This window comes from Bos grunniens, chromosome 12 (genome assembly GCF_055505025.1).
Source record: "Bos grunniens cultivar Pamir isolate PY7600 chromosome 12, Bosgru_T2T1.0, whole genome shotgun sequence".
Lineage (NCBI taxonomy): Eukaryota > Metazoa > Chordata > Mammalia > Artiodactyla > Bovidae > Bos > Bos grunniens.
The window spans coordinates 29,872,596-29,886,222 of record NC_141176.1 but is presented as its reverse complement, the minus strand read 5'-3'; the positions used below and the strand labels follow the sequence as shown (position 1 = coordinate 29,886,222).

The 13,627-nt window shown below is 41.7% G+C and overlaps 1 protein-coding gene across 1 annotated transcript in view; it reads left to right on the top strand.

The window, feature by feature from the left end:
• The window catches only part of B3GLCT (beta 3-glucosyltransferase), a 118,898-nt gene that overhangs the window by 90,974 nt on the left and 14,297 nt on the right, over nucleotides 1–13,627 (top strand). Inside the window, exons 12-14 of the mRNA XM_086330781.1 lie at nucleotides 1,815–1,928; nucleotides 4,023–4,122; nucleotides 8,235–8,354. Coding sequence (XP_086186907.1) covers nucleotides 1,815–1,928; nucleotides 4,023–4,122; nucleotides 8,235–8,354 — 334 coding nt within the window. The remainder of the gene's footprint in view (nucleotides 1–1,814; nucleotides 1,929–4,022; nucleotides 4,123–8,234; nucleotides 8,355–13,627) is intronic.

Below are 13,627 nucleotides of genomic sequence, written 5' to 3'. Positions count from 1 at the left end.
CCGGTCTTGTCTGGATAAGTCCTACTTATTATGTGCAAAGCCAAGGGCCACCACAGGGTCAAGCTTGGGTTTTCTTGAGCTGGAATTTGGACAGAATAAGAATTTTTCCTTTTTTCTCTTATTCTCCCTTAGCAACCTTATCTATTATTATTATTATTTCAAAATTATTTATTTTTAATTGGAGGATAATTTACAGTGTTGTGTTGGTTTCTGACATACATCTGCATGAACCAGCCGTGTCCCCTCCATCCTGAGCCCCCCTCCCAACTCCTACCTCATCCCACCCCTCCAGGTTGTCACAGAGCACCAGGTTGGGCTCCCTGTGTCATACAGCAGCTTCCCATTCGCTATCTGTTTTACATATGGTAATGTATATGTTTCAGCACTACCCTTTCAATTTCTTCCACCCTCTCCTGCCCCCAACCTTATCATTTACGGATCTTTGTCCATTCTGGCATGGAGAAATCTTTATATCTGCCTTTTTTTATGATTGCAGAAAATTGTATTTTAATATATAAAATAATATTTAGTGGCTTAAAATAGGTAATTTGGAGGTTACCATAGCAAATGTCCAGAAGTCGTTAAGTCTCTTCTTTTTTAAGAGCTGGTAAATAGTGGACTATGGAATGATGTACTTTTGTATTTTCTGTATATGGGCTATCTGAGTTTGTCTTCCAGTTTGCTGACTGGCATAGCTAGACACTTAACTTTGACATTGCATGGGTAGTTTTTGCATATCATTTATTTTTATTTAGGTTGGGGGGAAAATATAAATGATTTAATAAAGGTTCAAAATATTGACCTGAAGATTTGGTTCATCAGAGTTGAGATTCTTAAATCAACAGTATAAAATCTAGTTTTTTTTTATGTTGATGATCTTTTCTATTAAAACAACAGTGGAATCCCTTTAAAATTGAGATGCACAGGTAGTAACTTTAAAAAAAGTATAGAAGAAAGCAATTACTGAGATAGTTGGTCAAGTGAATTAGTATCAAATCGTGGTCAAGCTGATTTCTCTGTGTCGGGTGTGGAGTCACAGCTAACTTTGAGCATCTCACCCTAAAATACAGAAAATCAGCCAAGTTTTCTGCTGTTTGTGTTTATTAAAATAATTTATCTGTTCATGATACAGTTTTAGAATCTGCAGTGGTTTTCGATTTTATTTCTTCTACACTTTCGAAAAGTGCGACACAATACTATCAGCCATCACATTTTGTGATTTTTAAAAAATTAATTAATTAATTTTATTTGGAGGCTCATTACTTTATAATATTGTGGTGGTTTTTGCCACACATTGACATGAATCAGCTGCTGGTGTACATGTAGTGATTCTTAATGGCAGGGTCATGTCCTTTATAGGGTCGGGTGGTTCTGTTGGCATCTTTGGGTGGAGACGTGTACTTTGAAAAGGTTCCCTCCTCCATTGTGAGGGAGGCAAGTATACATCTCAACGAGAACCGCACAGAATATTCCAGCCCTTAGAAGTAATTGTATCCCCACACCTCTAAAAAACATCTAAAACTCCGGTTGTGAATTTCAAATAAAGCAGCCTGGGGAAAGAGAAAAATTAGTTAAAATTAACTTCTACACAGCAGTCTGATCCGACTAGACAATGTATCTTCCTGTGGAAGCAGAAATGAGGAGGGCCTGTGCTGTTGAGGTTTCTCAGGGTAGGAGGGGAGCGCTAAGCCTTGGAACACCTGGAGAAGAACACGTGCTGGTCCCCTTCCTTTCTGGGAGGTCATCCCGTCACGCGGGGGTTCCAGCTTCTTGGGTCACTGTGCCAGTGATGGTCCCCTCTCTCGTTTTTTCAGTCCCCATCGTGAAGCAGACTTGGGCGGGGCAGGCAGGTCACCTCGAATACTACAGTGATTACGCAGACAACTCCATTCCGACGGTGGATCTGGGGATTCCTAACACAGATAGAGGTGAGTCCTCGGTCCTGACTGATCCTCTTACTCAGAATGTCCATTCTGTAAATATAGTAGCTTAGGATAAAAATGAAGTATTTTATAAATACTGTAATGTTCCCCTTGTGTAAGTTTCTTTCCTTCCTCCTCACATCTTTATCCATGGATGTGGACCGATTCTTGCAGTTTAAGCACTGCTTTTAGTATTAACAAAAGTTCCAAGTTTTTAGTTGGTCATATGTAAGTGACTGACATACATGACGATTATGCGCATGACAGTTATGGTAGAGTTTAAGCACAGATTTTTTGTACCTTCATAATTCACTGTGGCCATAATGGGGTGCCTGTGTCTTAGTCACTCAGTCATGTCCGACTCTTTGTGACCCCATGGACTGTAGCCCTCCAGGCTCCTCTGTCCCTGGGATTCTCCAGGCAAGATTACTGGAGTGGGTTGCCATTCCCTTCTCCAGGGGATCTTCCCAACTCAGGGATCAAACCTAGGTTTCCTGCATTGCAGACGATTCTTTACCATCTGAGCCACCAGGGAAGCCCCCCTCCCAGAGTTAACTTTTCGTATTCCCATGCAAAGTGTCTCTTCATTTAATTTTAGCCATTTATTCAGCCAGTATTATCATCCGACTGTGGTGTGCTGGCCCCTGCTAGACACTGAGGGAAACAGGAATGAAGCTGATGGTTTCCATCTTCCAGAAGCTTATGGTCTGTTACGGTCCAGGATGCATTTCATTTGTATTTCTGAGAGGCACTTAACCACATCCTACATGGGACATATGTAGTATAAGCTCATATACGTATATATAATATATAAGTAAATTGTTGAAGTACACTTGTTTTTCTCTTCAGATTGTAGGCTAATTCAAAACATTTTTTATTTCAAAAAATTGGAAGTATAAATTTGGCCACCTCACCTTCAGATGCTTTATTCATCTTAATTTTTATCCATTGTTCCTGCCACATTTTTCTTTAGTTTTCTGGTTCCCCCCAAACCTTTTTATGAAAAAAAGAGTAGTAAGTTGATGATCTTGTTCTATAGAGTAATTTATCTTGATTATTTTATGATACTGTCACTCATAATGCTGTGATTGATAAAGTAGAATCAATACGCCATCCTGTAGTATTGATTATTCTGACAAGATTAGCATATATATCACTAAGTCTGTCTGTTGCTGTCTGTTTTGGAAAAATGATTTCAGATGGAATTTTCCTTTTTTTTTGTTTATCTTGCTTTTTAGACTCTAATACTCATAAATTGATGCATTCTTGATTTGTTTTATTTTCAGTCTGACCTTATTATTGCTTATATTTATGTTCTACCTTATCCAAAAGGAATTTGAGATGGCTTTCAAAAATATATACCATAATGTACTAAAATGTATTATGGTAACCATACTATAATGGTTAAAAATACGTAGAGTGATCAAGAATAAGAAAAGTAATGGTTAGTTGAGTGCTTTGTTCTCTACTGTGTCACTTAATACTTTGTTGAATTGAGGGGTTTATTCTTATTTATTGACTTGCATTCTCTCCCCAAGCATTTATTGCTGTCCTGGCCTCAGCATTTTCCATGAAAGGTTTGCTCTCTGTCGGCATCTAAGGGACTGTGCCTCTGATAGCACTGTATCTTCAGTGTACATCCCAGAGCTGGCCACCATGTCTGGCGTTTTAGAAACATAATAGCAAATATTTACAAAATACATAATCGACAGTATAATATTGTATCTTGCACCATTGTTTCCCTAAGGTTGTGATGCCTGAGGTTCTAATGTTTCTTTCAGAATAAGGTGGTCTAAGGAAAGAAGCCAGGCTCCTGTTATTTCTGCAAGACTTAACAAATTTCTTATGTGTCTGGAGTGAACTACAGTGTTTCCTATACCTGACTTTGTGTAATTCCCCTCACCTCTCTAGGTCTTCAGTCTCTCATGTATGAAATGAATGACTGACTTCATGATTTTTATCATTCCCCCTGGTTCACTAAGTCCATGGAAATTAGAAAAGGCTGGTTTTCAAAATTTCAAATTCTTAAGTGAATACCAGTGTTTAAACTTTGACTCACAATGTTTTAAGGATTGTAAGTTTTCTTCTCACCTTTCCTAGGTCATTGTGGAAAGACATTTGCCATTTTGGAAAGATTTCTAAATCATAGCCATGACAAAATACCGTGGTTGGTCATTGTGGATGATGACACATTAATAAGGTAAGGGGCCCTCTTGTCCTCAGGCGGCTTTAAATTCTACATGTATTCATAGGCAGAAACTAGGGTGGGTACTTCTGCTGCTGGCCAGCATGTAGAAACAGGGACTGGATTTTACCCTCACATCTGAAACATGTTTCCTCCCCCCCGCCGCCCCCCATGCTGTAAAGGACACAGTATCTGAAATGAGTTATTTTTAAAACATGGACAGTAGACAATACAGTATTATATGTATAATAACTCAAACCTAAATAATTCAAAACTAAAATAATTTTAATGTTGAAATCAAACATCAGTCATATCACTAAATGTGAGTGGGTTTAGCTCACCTAACAAACTTTTCAAAGTGCTTCATAAAACAAGCCCCAAATCTATGCTTTATATGAAAGACACATAAACATAGTCATTCCAAAAGTCTAATGATAAAGGGATGGGTAAGGTTTGCCAAGCCAGTGGGAACAATAAAAATAAAAAATTCAGTTCCCAACTCAAGCTAGGAAAAGAATCACAAAGTCAACCCAGATAAACAAGGAAGAAAATAATAATAAAGATACATGCAGAAATAATGAGGTAGAGGTCAAAAAAGCAGAGGATCAAACTAAAGAGCCAAAATTTTGGTTCCTTGAAAAAAAAATTAACAAATTGTATCAAGTGATTTCCAGTAGATACCATTACGTGGAAAAAGCCAAGTGCATAAGAGTGTATTTTGTTTGCTTCCCTGTGTGTAAGAAAGAAGGGGAAATAAAACATACCCATGTGGACTTAGCTGTTCAAAAACAAAGTGGGCAGATAAACTGGAAGTCCATGAAGTAGCTCCCACAGAGGGGTGGGTGGGAGCGTGGGGTAGATGGAGGTGGGGTATGTGTGCCCCTTTTCTATCTCTTTGTTTAGTCTTGACTTTGGGAAGTGTGCTCATATTTTACCTATTGAAAAATAAAATGAATCTATAAGGACGGGAAAAATCAATAAGGATGAGGAGAAAGCTGAAACAAACTAACTGTATTTCAGATGAAAACATAATCACACTGAAGGGAAAATATAAAGCAAATACTGCTGAAGATGGGTTTTAGAGACACACCTTCAGGGGTAGAGAAGTGGAGATGCCAAAGAACTCCTGAGATTTCAGTCGGTCTGGTTTTTGTCATGAAGCAACTCTGAAGGTACGTTAGGTAGGTTGTAGGACTGAGTAGAATGCTAAGTGGAAATAGTGTTGGGTGGGAGCCATGGTTCTCACTGTGGAAGGACATGGATGGGCCAGGTCAAGCTGATAGGCTGGAAGACTGGAAGTAGAGAAATCTCCAAGAATTCATAATTTCCATTAGACTCATGGTTTTTACAGTGTGTGTGTGTGTGTGTGTGCACACACATATCTTTCTAGTTCTTCACACCAAAGAAGACCAGATACAAAGATCCCCAGTAGCACCGAGCAACTAATGAACAGAACTAATACTACAACTTTCCTACTAAAAGGAACCAGGCCTTCTCAGAGAAAGAGCTGATTTTAAGGTTGAGGCAAGGAAGATATAGGAAGACATTTTAACTTTTTTTTTTCTTATGCCAGAGAGTTAGGAAGTGCTTAGGAAAAAAAAGAAAGAAAGAAGAATGCATGTTAAGAGGACACAGGAGCAAGCTTGAAGAGGTTCCCGTTGGTGGAATCTGGGACAAGCATTAGTGTCATTGAGGATGATAATGGATTAGGAACCATGACAATTAGGAAGCAATAAGTTCATGCTTATAATAAAAAAGTAATGAGGCAGATCTAGCTCCATAACAAAATACCAAATAATAAACAAAATAATTTATGTTAAACAATAGAAATTTATTTCTCGTTTTGGAGGCTGGGATGTCCAAGATCAAGGTGCTGGTGAGGCAGGTTTCTATGGCTCTTCTCTTGGTTTGAGGGTGGCCGCTGGCCTGGTGTGTGCTCGCGGGACCTCTTCTTTGTCTGCCATGGAGAGTGTTCTCTGGTGTCTCCTCTCATACAGACACAAGTTCTGTCGCATCCAAGTCCTACACTGGTGACTTCACTGAACCTCCTTCTAGGCCCTGATAGCTTACGGGGAACCGTGTTGGATTCGTGATCTCTGAAGAAGATTTAACTTCGGGATCAGGGACCAGGCTTGATCACTCAAGAGCTTTTGTGCAACAGAGTTTTATTAAAGTATAGAAGGAGACAGAGAAAGCTTCTGACATAGATATCAGAAAGGGGATGGAGAGCGCCCCCCGCCCCTTGATAGCCTAAGCAAGGGAGTTAAATACTTTTAAAATTAGTTATTGGAATAAATTGAAAGAATGTGTCAAGGTTGTAAACATCTTACTAGACCCACTCCCATAATTTACATTTTAAGATAACAGATTAGCCAGAAGGTTTTCAGAAAGGAGAGCCTGTCCTCAAGCAGGATATATTGTTGTTATATGATCCTTGAAAAGTGAAGTTGCTCAGTCCTGTCCAACTCTTAGTGATCCTGTGGACTGTAGCCCACCAGGCTCCTCCATCCATGGGATTCTCCAGGCAAGAATACTGGAGTGGCTTGCCATTTCCTTCTCCAAGGGATCTTCCCGACCCAGGGATTAAACCCAGGTCTCCCACATTGCAGGCAGACGCTTTAACCTCTGAGTCACCAGGGAAACCCTATATGATCCTTAGTACAGAGTTAAAACTGAGTTGTTGTGTAATCACCAGTTCTGGGCTTAAAGGAAACATTTTATGGGACTGAGACTAAGGAATGTAGAGGAAAGAAAAAAGATGTTTGTCCTTTCCTCCTCCCTGAGAATTCCAGAGCCCTGTCTCCACTTCGAGAGCCCCAGACCCCTTTCTCCTCCTTGGGGACCCTGGACTTATCAACCTGCCTAGGAATTAACTCTCTCAGCCCCATATCCAAATATAGTCACCTGGGGGGTTAAGGCTTCAGCATATGAATGTTGTGCGTGGGACACAGTTCAGTCCACAGCGGGCAGATTCTGGCTAGCAGGGAGCAAGGAGTTCTGACTGGTTGATGGAGCTGGAAAAGTCATCTCTCTGACACCATCAGAGTAAAGACTGATTCAGGCAAGAAACTGACGGATGCCAAACTAGGGATAAGTTTTAATGAGGACCAGGATACTTGCTAGTGTTGGAGTGTCTGCCGGAGACTCTGAGAAACAGCAAAGGCAAAATAGCAAGTGTCCAGGGGAGACCCCGGGCAGCACCGTGTGATCAAAACAGACCCTCCCAGTGGAGGACAGGCGGATGCCGCAGGCCAGACGGCATGCCTTCTGTGTCCCTGCAGCACCTGAGGATGTGTAACCTTGCCTTTGTTATGAGGAAACATCAGACAAACCCAAGATGAGGACCAATCTATTAAAAGGGGGGTGGGCATTTATTTTTTAAAAATACCAGTGTCATGAAAGATTAAAAAAACTGAGGAACCGTTAAAGGAGATGAAACTGAGAATAAAGTGAATGACAAATAAATGCATTTTTCTGAGCAGCTAATGGATATTCCCACAGCCCTGTGGAAGCTGTCACTGTTGACATACGACAAGGAGGCATAGGGGCCGGAGGTATAGACAGACAGACACAAAAGGCCACAGATTAGGGAAGCCTCCCTAGAGGAGGCCGTAAGTACAGTGCAGTGGTGTGCCACAATCTGAAGGCCCCCTGGAAAGCTTTGCTGCCCAAATTCCCTTCCCGCCTTGCCTTCACCTGCCTGCCAAGGACTCATCTGTACTTTACAGGTTCCTTTTTTAGCCATCAAGGATTGTAACAGATACCAGCGAGGTCTGAAAAGGTACACTGAGGAGTTCATTCAGTGGGGAGCAGACCACTGGCCACCCTCCTTCCTCGCCTGGCCACGCTGCCCATGCACACAAGGCAGCCACTGCTGGTCTGGGCTTGTGAAAACAGGGGGAGACCCTTGTTTCTCAGTTTCTCTCCTGTTTCCAGTGATGTACAGTGTATATCAAGTTTTTTTCTTTTTAAAAATCTTTCTTCTGTAAGTCTCCTGAATTTCATCTCTGTGACTGAGAGGGAGTATTGCAGAGTATAACCAGTGGGATGTAAGAACCGTAAAATATGTATTCTGCAGACACATTTGAATTAAGGAACTGTCGCTTCTGTTCCCTTGGGAATCTTAGCATCTCCAGGCTCCGGCACCTGCTGAGCTGCTACGACACCCGTGAACCCGTGTTTCTGGGAGAGCGTTACGGCTACGGGCTGGGCACCGGTGGCTACAGCTACGTCACGGGAGGAGGAGGGTAACTATAAGCTTGGCTTTCTGGAAATTGCACTTCTGTTTCCGGGATGCAGGGGTGGGTCTGTGCTATGGGCTCTAGGCTGATACCTAAGAGCTCTGTAAATGGGGGGAGCTGTTACTATGATAGGAACGTGAACATTAAAAAGAACCCACAGTGAAGAACATTTTATTCCTTGAAGAAATTATATATATATAAATGTATGTATATATAGATGATATATATAGATGATAGTTGGTAGAAATGTGCCTGTAGTAGTGATTGCTTCTAGGTGGCCAGTTAGTTTTGATCGTCTGTTTGAATGAAAAAAATTTGGGGTCTAGATTTTCATTTCAGAAAATAATTCATTAGACTTCTTAATTATCCCGTGCTTATTGATTGTATTTGGGGAAAAGAGTAGTTACAGAAGTTTAGATTTAAGCAATTATGGGATATTTGTGTGGGATTTATGGGTTTTAAATATAGTTAAGAATCAGTGCTTTTAGGTAAGCTTCTGCCTAATCTCTTATGGGGAGAGATTTTGATTTGATTTGTGTAGGTGAATCAGTCAAGCAGTTGGCCTGTTCTGTTGTTTCTATAGTATTTGCTACTGGGTGTTTAGGGAGAATCTTCTTATCCACTGTAGTGATTTACACGTATTCAGCAGGTTTTGTTGAGTATCCACTATGTGGTGGGCAGCATTCACTGGATTGTAGGTTTCTGAACCCTCGGACTTTTTATTCTTACTTGGCAATCCCCTAGTTAGAACCGGGCCTACGACTACAGGGTGGTCTTCCAGGGGTTCCCGTTTTGGTCTGGCCTGGTTAGTGGTGACTGAAGTATGGTTGTGGAGGTGGCCTTTCCTAGTGATAACCAGGCCTGGGCAAGTTCTGATCTTTGTTGATCTACCTGAGGCCATTAGCAGTAGGAAGCAGGGGTCCACAGAGGCCTTGGAGAAGACACTAAAGCATCAAGCCGAGGAGTGTTGAGCTCGTCATCATTTAAGAAGGTTCCAGCTCTTTGCAGCCTTGTGGTAATGCATCAGTATCCTGGGTGAGGGGCTGGTGTCCATTAAGCCAGAGTTTCCCCTTTTGTAAAGGGTAGTGAAGAACAGGGAAGCCTGGCATGCTGCAGTCCATGGTGTCGCAAGGAGTCGGACACAACTGAGCGGCTGAACAACTGTGCTTTGTACTTGGGTCGATATATTTTGCAGCAGGAATGTGTTAATACTTTGACCCCAGAAGGGGCAGAGCCATAGCCTCCTGGTCCCCCCGCCCCTCGTCCTCCTCCCTGCTGTGCTGATGTCAGAGACTCTCTGTGGTCCTCTCGCTGCCTGCTCAGAGGCTGCACTGCCTTCCTGTTGCTGTTAGTCTGAACTCTCCTCTCCTACTGCAGGCGTCTGACTAGAAGATGATCGCTCAGATTTCAACCAGACTCACACTGACCTGGATCGGGCCTCACTTTTAACCACTTCCCGTTGGCCTAACCCCCAGCCCCCAGGTGCTCAAGACCCGGCCTTGGGGCTACGTCTCTAACCTGTCTTTCCTCCTGCCTTCCCACCCCCAGACCCTCTCTCCCAGGCAAGGCTCTTCCCTGGAAGCCGGCTCATCTAGGCTTCCACTCACTCTCTTTAGCAGTTCCTTAGGTTAGTGTGATTTGTATCTTATTTGGGTTTTTCTTTGCGGGACCAGAGGAGTGGAAGTCTTTCGCGCCCTTGTACAGCCCCTCATTTCCATTGGGATAAAGTCCAGTTTCCTCACTGGGGCTCACCAGGTCTGCCTCTGTCTTAGCAGATGCTGTTCTATTGTCTTAGCCTCGTTTATCTTCGCCCTCATCCTGAGAGAATTCGTGCTGAACCTCTTTCAGTTCCTCAGAGGCACTGTCTTTTAACGCTTCCCTCACATACGGCGTCTGCTGCTCTCTTCACAGCACAGTTCCCCACCGCGCCCCCGGCCGCCTTCCGCCTCTGTCACCTGGCTAATCCTTCTGCTTCTCGTGGACAATATATCATTCTCAAGCCCTAAGCTAGTCTGGCTCCTGAATCTGGGTTAGATACTTTCCTCATATACACGAAGCACATTATGGTGACCATTATCATTTAATTGCCTATTTACTTTCCTGTTTTCTACCCAAATTATGAATTATTTGAAGGAGACACCTGCATCTCATTTCTCATTCCATCCTCACTGCCTGTCGTGGAGACGCAGTTTTACAGGGTCCAGGGGACAAATGAATAAGCAGATGCATGAACACTGGTACTGATCTTTATATGACTAACATGGACCAGTGTCATGTTCTGTTCATAGCAGCACTTCACAAAGATGCAGAAACATTCTTCGTGAGATTGTCTCATTTCTGCCTTTGATAAAAGCTGCAGGCATAATAGTTTCTCTGATGTTACAAGAGATTTTTCTGATGATCTAACTTAAGAACCAACATGCTTTTTTTCTAAACAGCAAGTCAGAATCAATCAATGGCTTTTAAAAACCAGTTAATGGATCACAACCAACATTTAAAAATAATGAAATATAGAACAGAACAGAATAAAATAGATATATTATGTAGCAAATGTTATGTGTATTTTTCAGTTTTACACCCATACACAAAACATAAATGGTTATATATGGACTGTGTTTCTGTTTCCTCACTGTGGTTTAGAGTCGAATAAGTTTTTGAAAACCATTGCTTTAAATCACCCTCTTAAGCCCCAGTTATCAGGGATAACCCAGGAGTGTGGACTCCAGTGATGTATGTGTGGAAAATGAGACCTTTGCACTATTAGAATCCAGCTGTCTGTTTTCCACTTTGTTGCTTACTCCTTGAAAGTTTGGGTAATTAGAGATAATTAGTTCAATAACTGTTTTCTTAAAAAGTGCTTACATATGTTTGGGTATGAAGCTGTGCTCAGGATGTCATTGGTGATCTGGATCCTCCTTGGAAGAGGCCTCGGTTCTATTGCCCAGAGAGGCCACCATGACCTGTTCATCTGCTCAGAGCCCAGCACAGGTCTGGCCTGTTTCTGACACACTTCTGCAGGTGTCTTGATTTGCAGGTATGCCCTTGGCAAGTCCCTGGCTCCTATTTTAGTCTTCCTTATTTTAAAACTATTTTTAAAATTACTATATTGTATGTTAAAGGAAGTCATATTATTAGTCTTATAGCCTTTCAACATCTTTTTTATAATTAACATTTTTTACTTTTATTTTTTTAACTGATGGTTTACACAGTGTTGTGCTCATTTCTGCTGTACAGCAAAGTGACTCAGTTATATAGACATTCTTCTCAAATATTCTTTTCCACTATGGTTTATCCAGGAGACTGGATATAGTTCCTGTGCTAGTCAGTAGGACCTTGTAGTTTATCCATTCTAAATGCAATAGCTTGCATCTATAAGGAGAAGGAAATGGCAGCCCACTCCAGTATTCTTGCCTGGAGAATTCCGTGGACAGTGGAGCCTGGTGGGCTGCAGTCCATGGGGTTGCAAAGAGTCAGACACGACTGACTAACACCTACGTCTGTAACTCTAAACTCCCATTCCATCCCTCTTTCCCCGCCTTGGTAACCACAAGTCTCTTTTCTATGAGTCTGTTTCTGTTTTGTAAATAGATTCATTTGTGCCATATTTTAGATCCCACATAAAAGTGCTATTACATGGTATTTGTCTTTCTTTCTGATACCTTTACTTAATATGATAACCTCTAGTTGCATCCATGTTGCTGCAAGTGGCATTATTTCATTTTGTTTTTAATGACTGTGTAGCATTCCATTGTGCATGTGTGTGTGTGTGTGTGTGTATGTGTGTATGTATCGCATCGTTTTTATCCATTCGTCTGTTAGACATTTTAGTTTCCACGTCTTGGCTGCTGTGAATAGTGCTGTGAATGCAGGGGTACATGTCTCTTTTGAATTATAGTTTTGTCTGAGTGGGACTGTTGGATCATATGGTAATTCTAGTTTTAGTTTTCTGAAGAACCTCTATACTATTTTGCATAGTGACCGCATCAGCTTACATTCTCACCTACAGTGTGAGAGAGTTCCCTGTTCTCCACACCCTCTCCAGCATTTGTTATTTGTAGACTTTTTAATGATGGCCATTTTGACCAGTGTGAGGTGGTGCCTCGTTGTAGTTTTAGATTCTCATTTCTGTAATAATTAGCGATGTTGAACATCTTTTCCTGTGCCTATTGGCTATCTGTATGTCTTCTTTGGAGAAATGTCTGTTAAGGTCTTCTGCTCAGTGTTTGGGTTGTTTTTCTGTTGAGCTGTATGAGCTATTTGAATATTTTGGAAATTAAGCCCTTGTTGCATCATTTGCAAATATTTTCACCCATTCCATAGGTTGTCTTTCTTTCATGACTTCCTTTGCTGTACAAAAGCTTGTAAGTTTGACTAGGTCCCATTTGTTTATTTTATTTCTATTGTCTTGGGAGGCTGACCTAAGAAAAATCATTGTACCATTTATGTTGGAGAAGGTTTTACCTATGCTGTTTCCTAATTTTATGGTATCTGTCTTACATTTAAAGTCTTTAAGCCATTTTGAGTCACTGATGAATGCTCGATTTTTAAGAGAGGCCATTCATGGTGAGTTTTCAAACTTGCAGTTCCCTTTTGTATAGTTCATAGCACCATTTTTCTTCTTGTACAGCCCTATTTCCTTGTATCACCTTAAATAAAGAGCTTCTTTGTCGTCTTGTCATATTCCATCCAGTCTTGTGACATGTCAGCAAAGGCAGGGAGTCTTCCATGTTGCTGCTTCACCGGCCGTGGTCACTGGTGCTGGTTACACAGTTCTGAACTGAGCCCCGCTGAGCGGGAACGGATGTGTTTGCATCAGGGACTGTGCTCAAGGGCTCTGTCCTCTTTCCCTCCCTCAGGAAGAGCTTTATAAATGCGGATCATCAGACCTTTATTGAGGACTTACTGTGAGACCCTCTATTTGACGATGGGAATATATGGATACACAGATAGTTTTGCTGTCAGTAAAGTCTTTGCTTATTGGGAATGAACTTGTGAATCATTTTAGTCCTATCAGCTCTTGGGTTATTCATGATACGAAAATATCTAGTACTACTCTAGGACCAGAAGGGAAACTAGAACTGATCTGTGCTTAAAAAGAAGAGAATTTATTGCAGGAACTTGGTACAAGGTATTGGAAAGGGCCAGAGGACTAAAAGGGAGCTGGTGGCTTTACCCAGAGCTCAGTAACTCCAGGAAGTGCTGTTGTTCCCGAGGCTGGAGGAGCAGAAGGTGCTGGATTTGAGAGCCCACTGGTACAGGTTGCTGCGGCCACCGCTGCT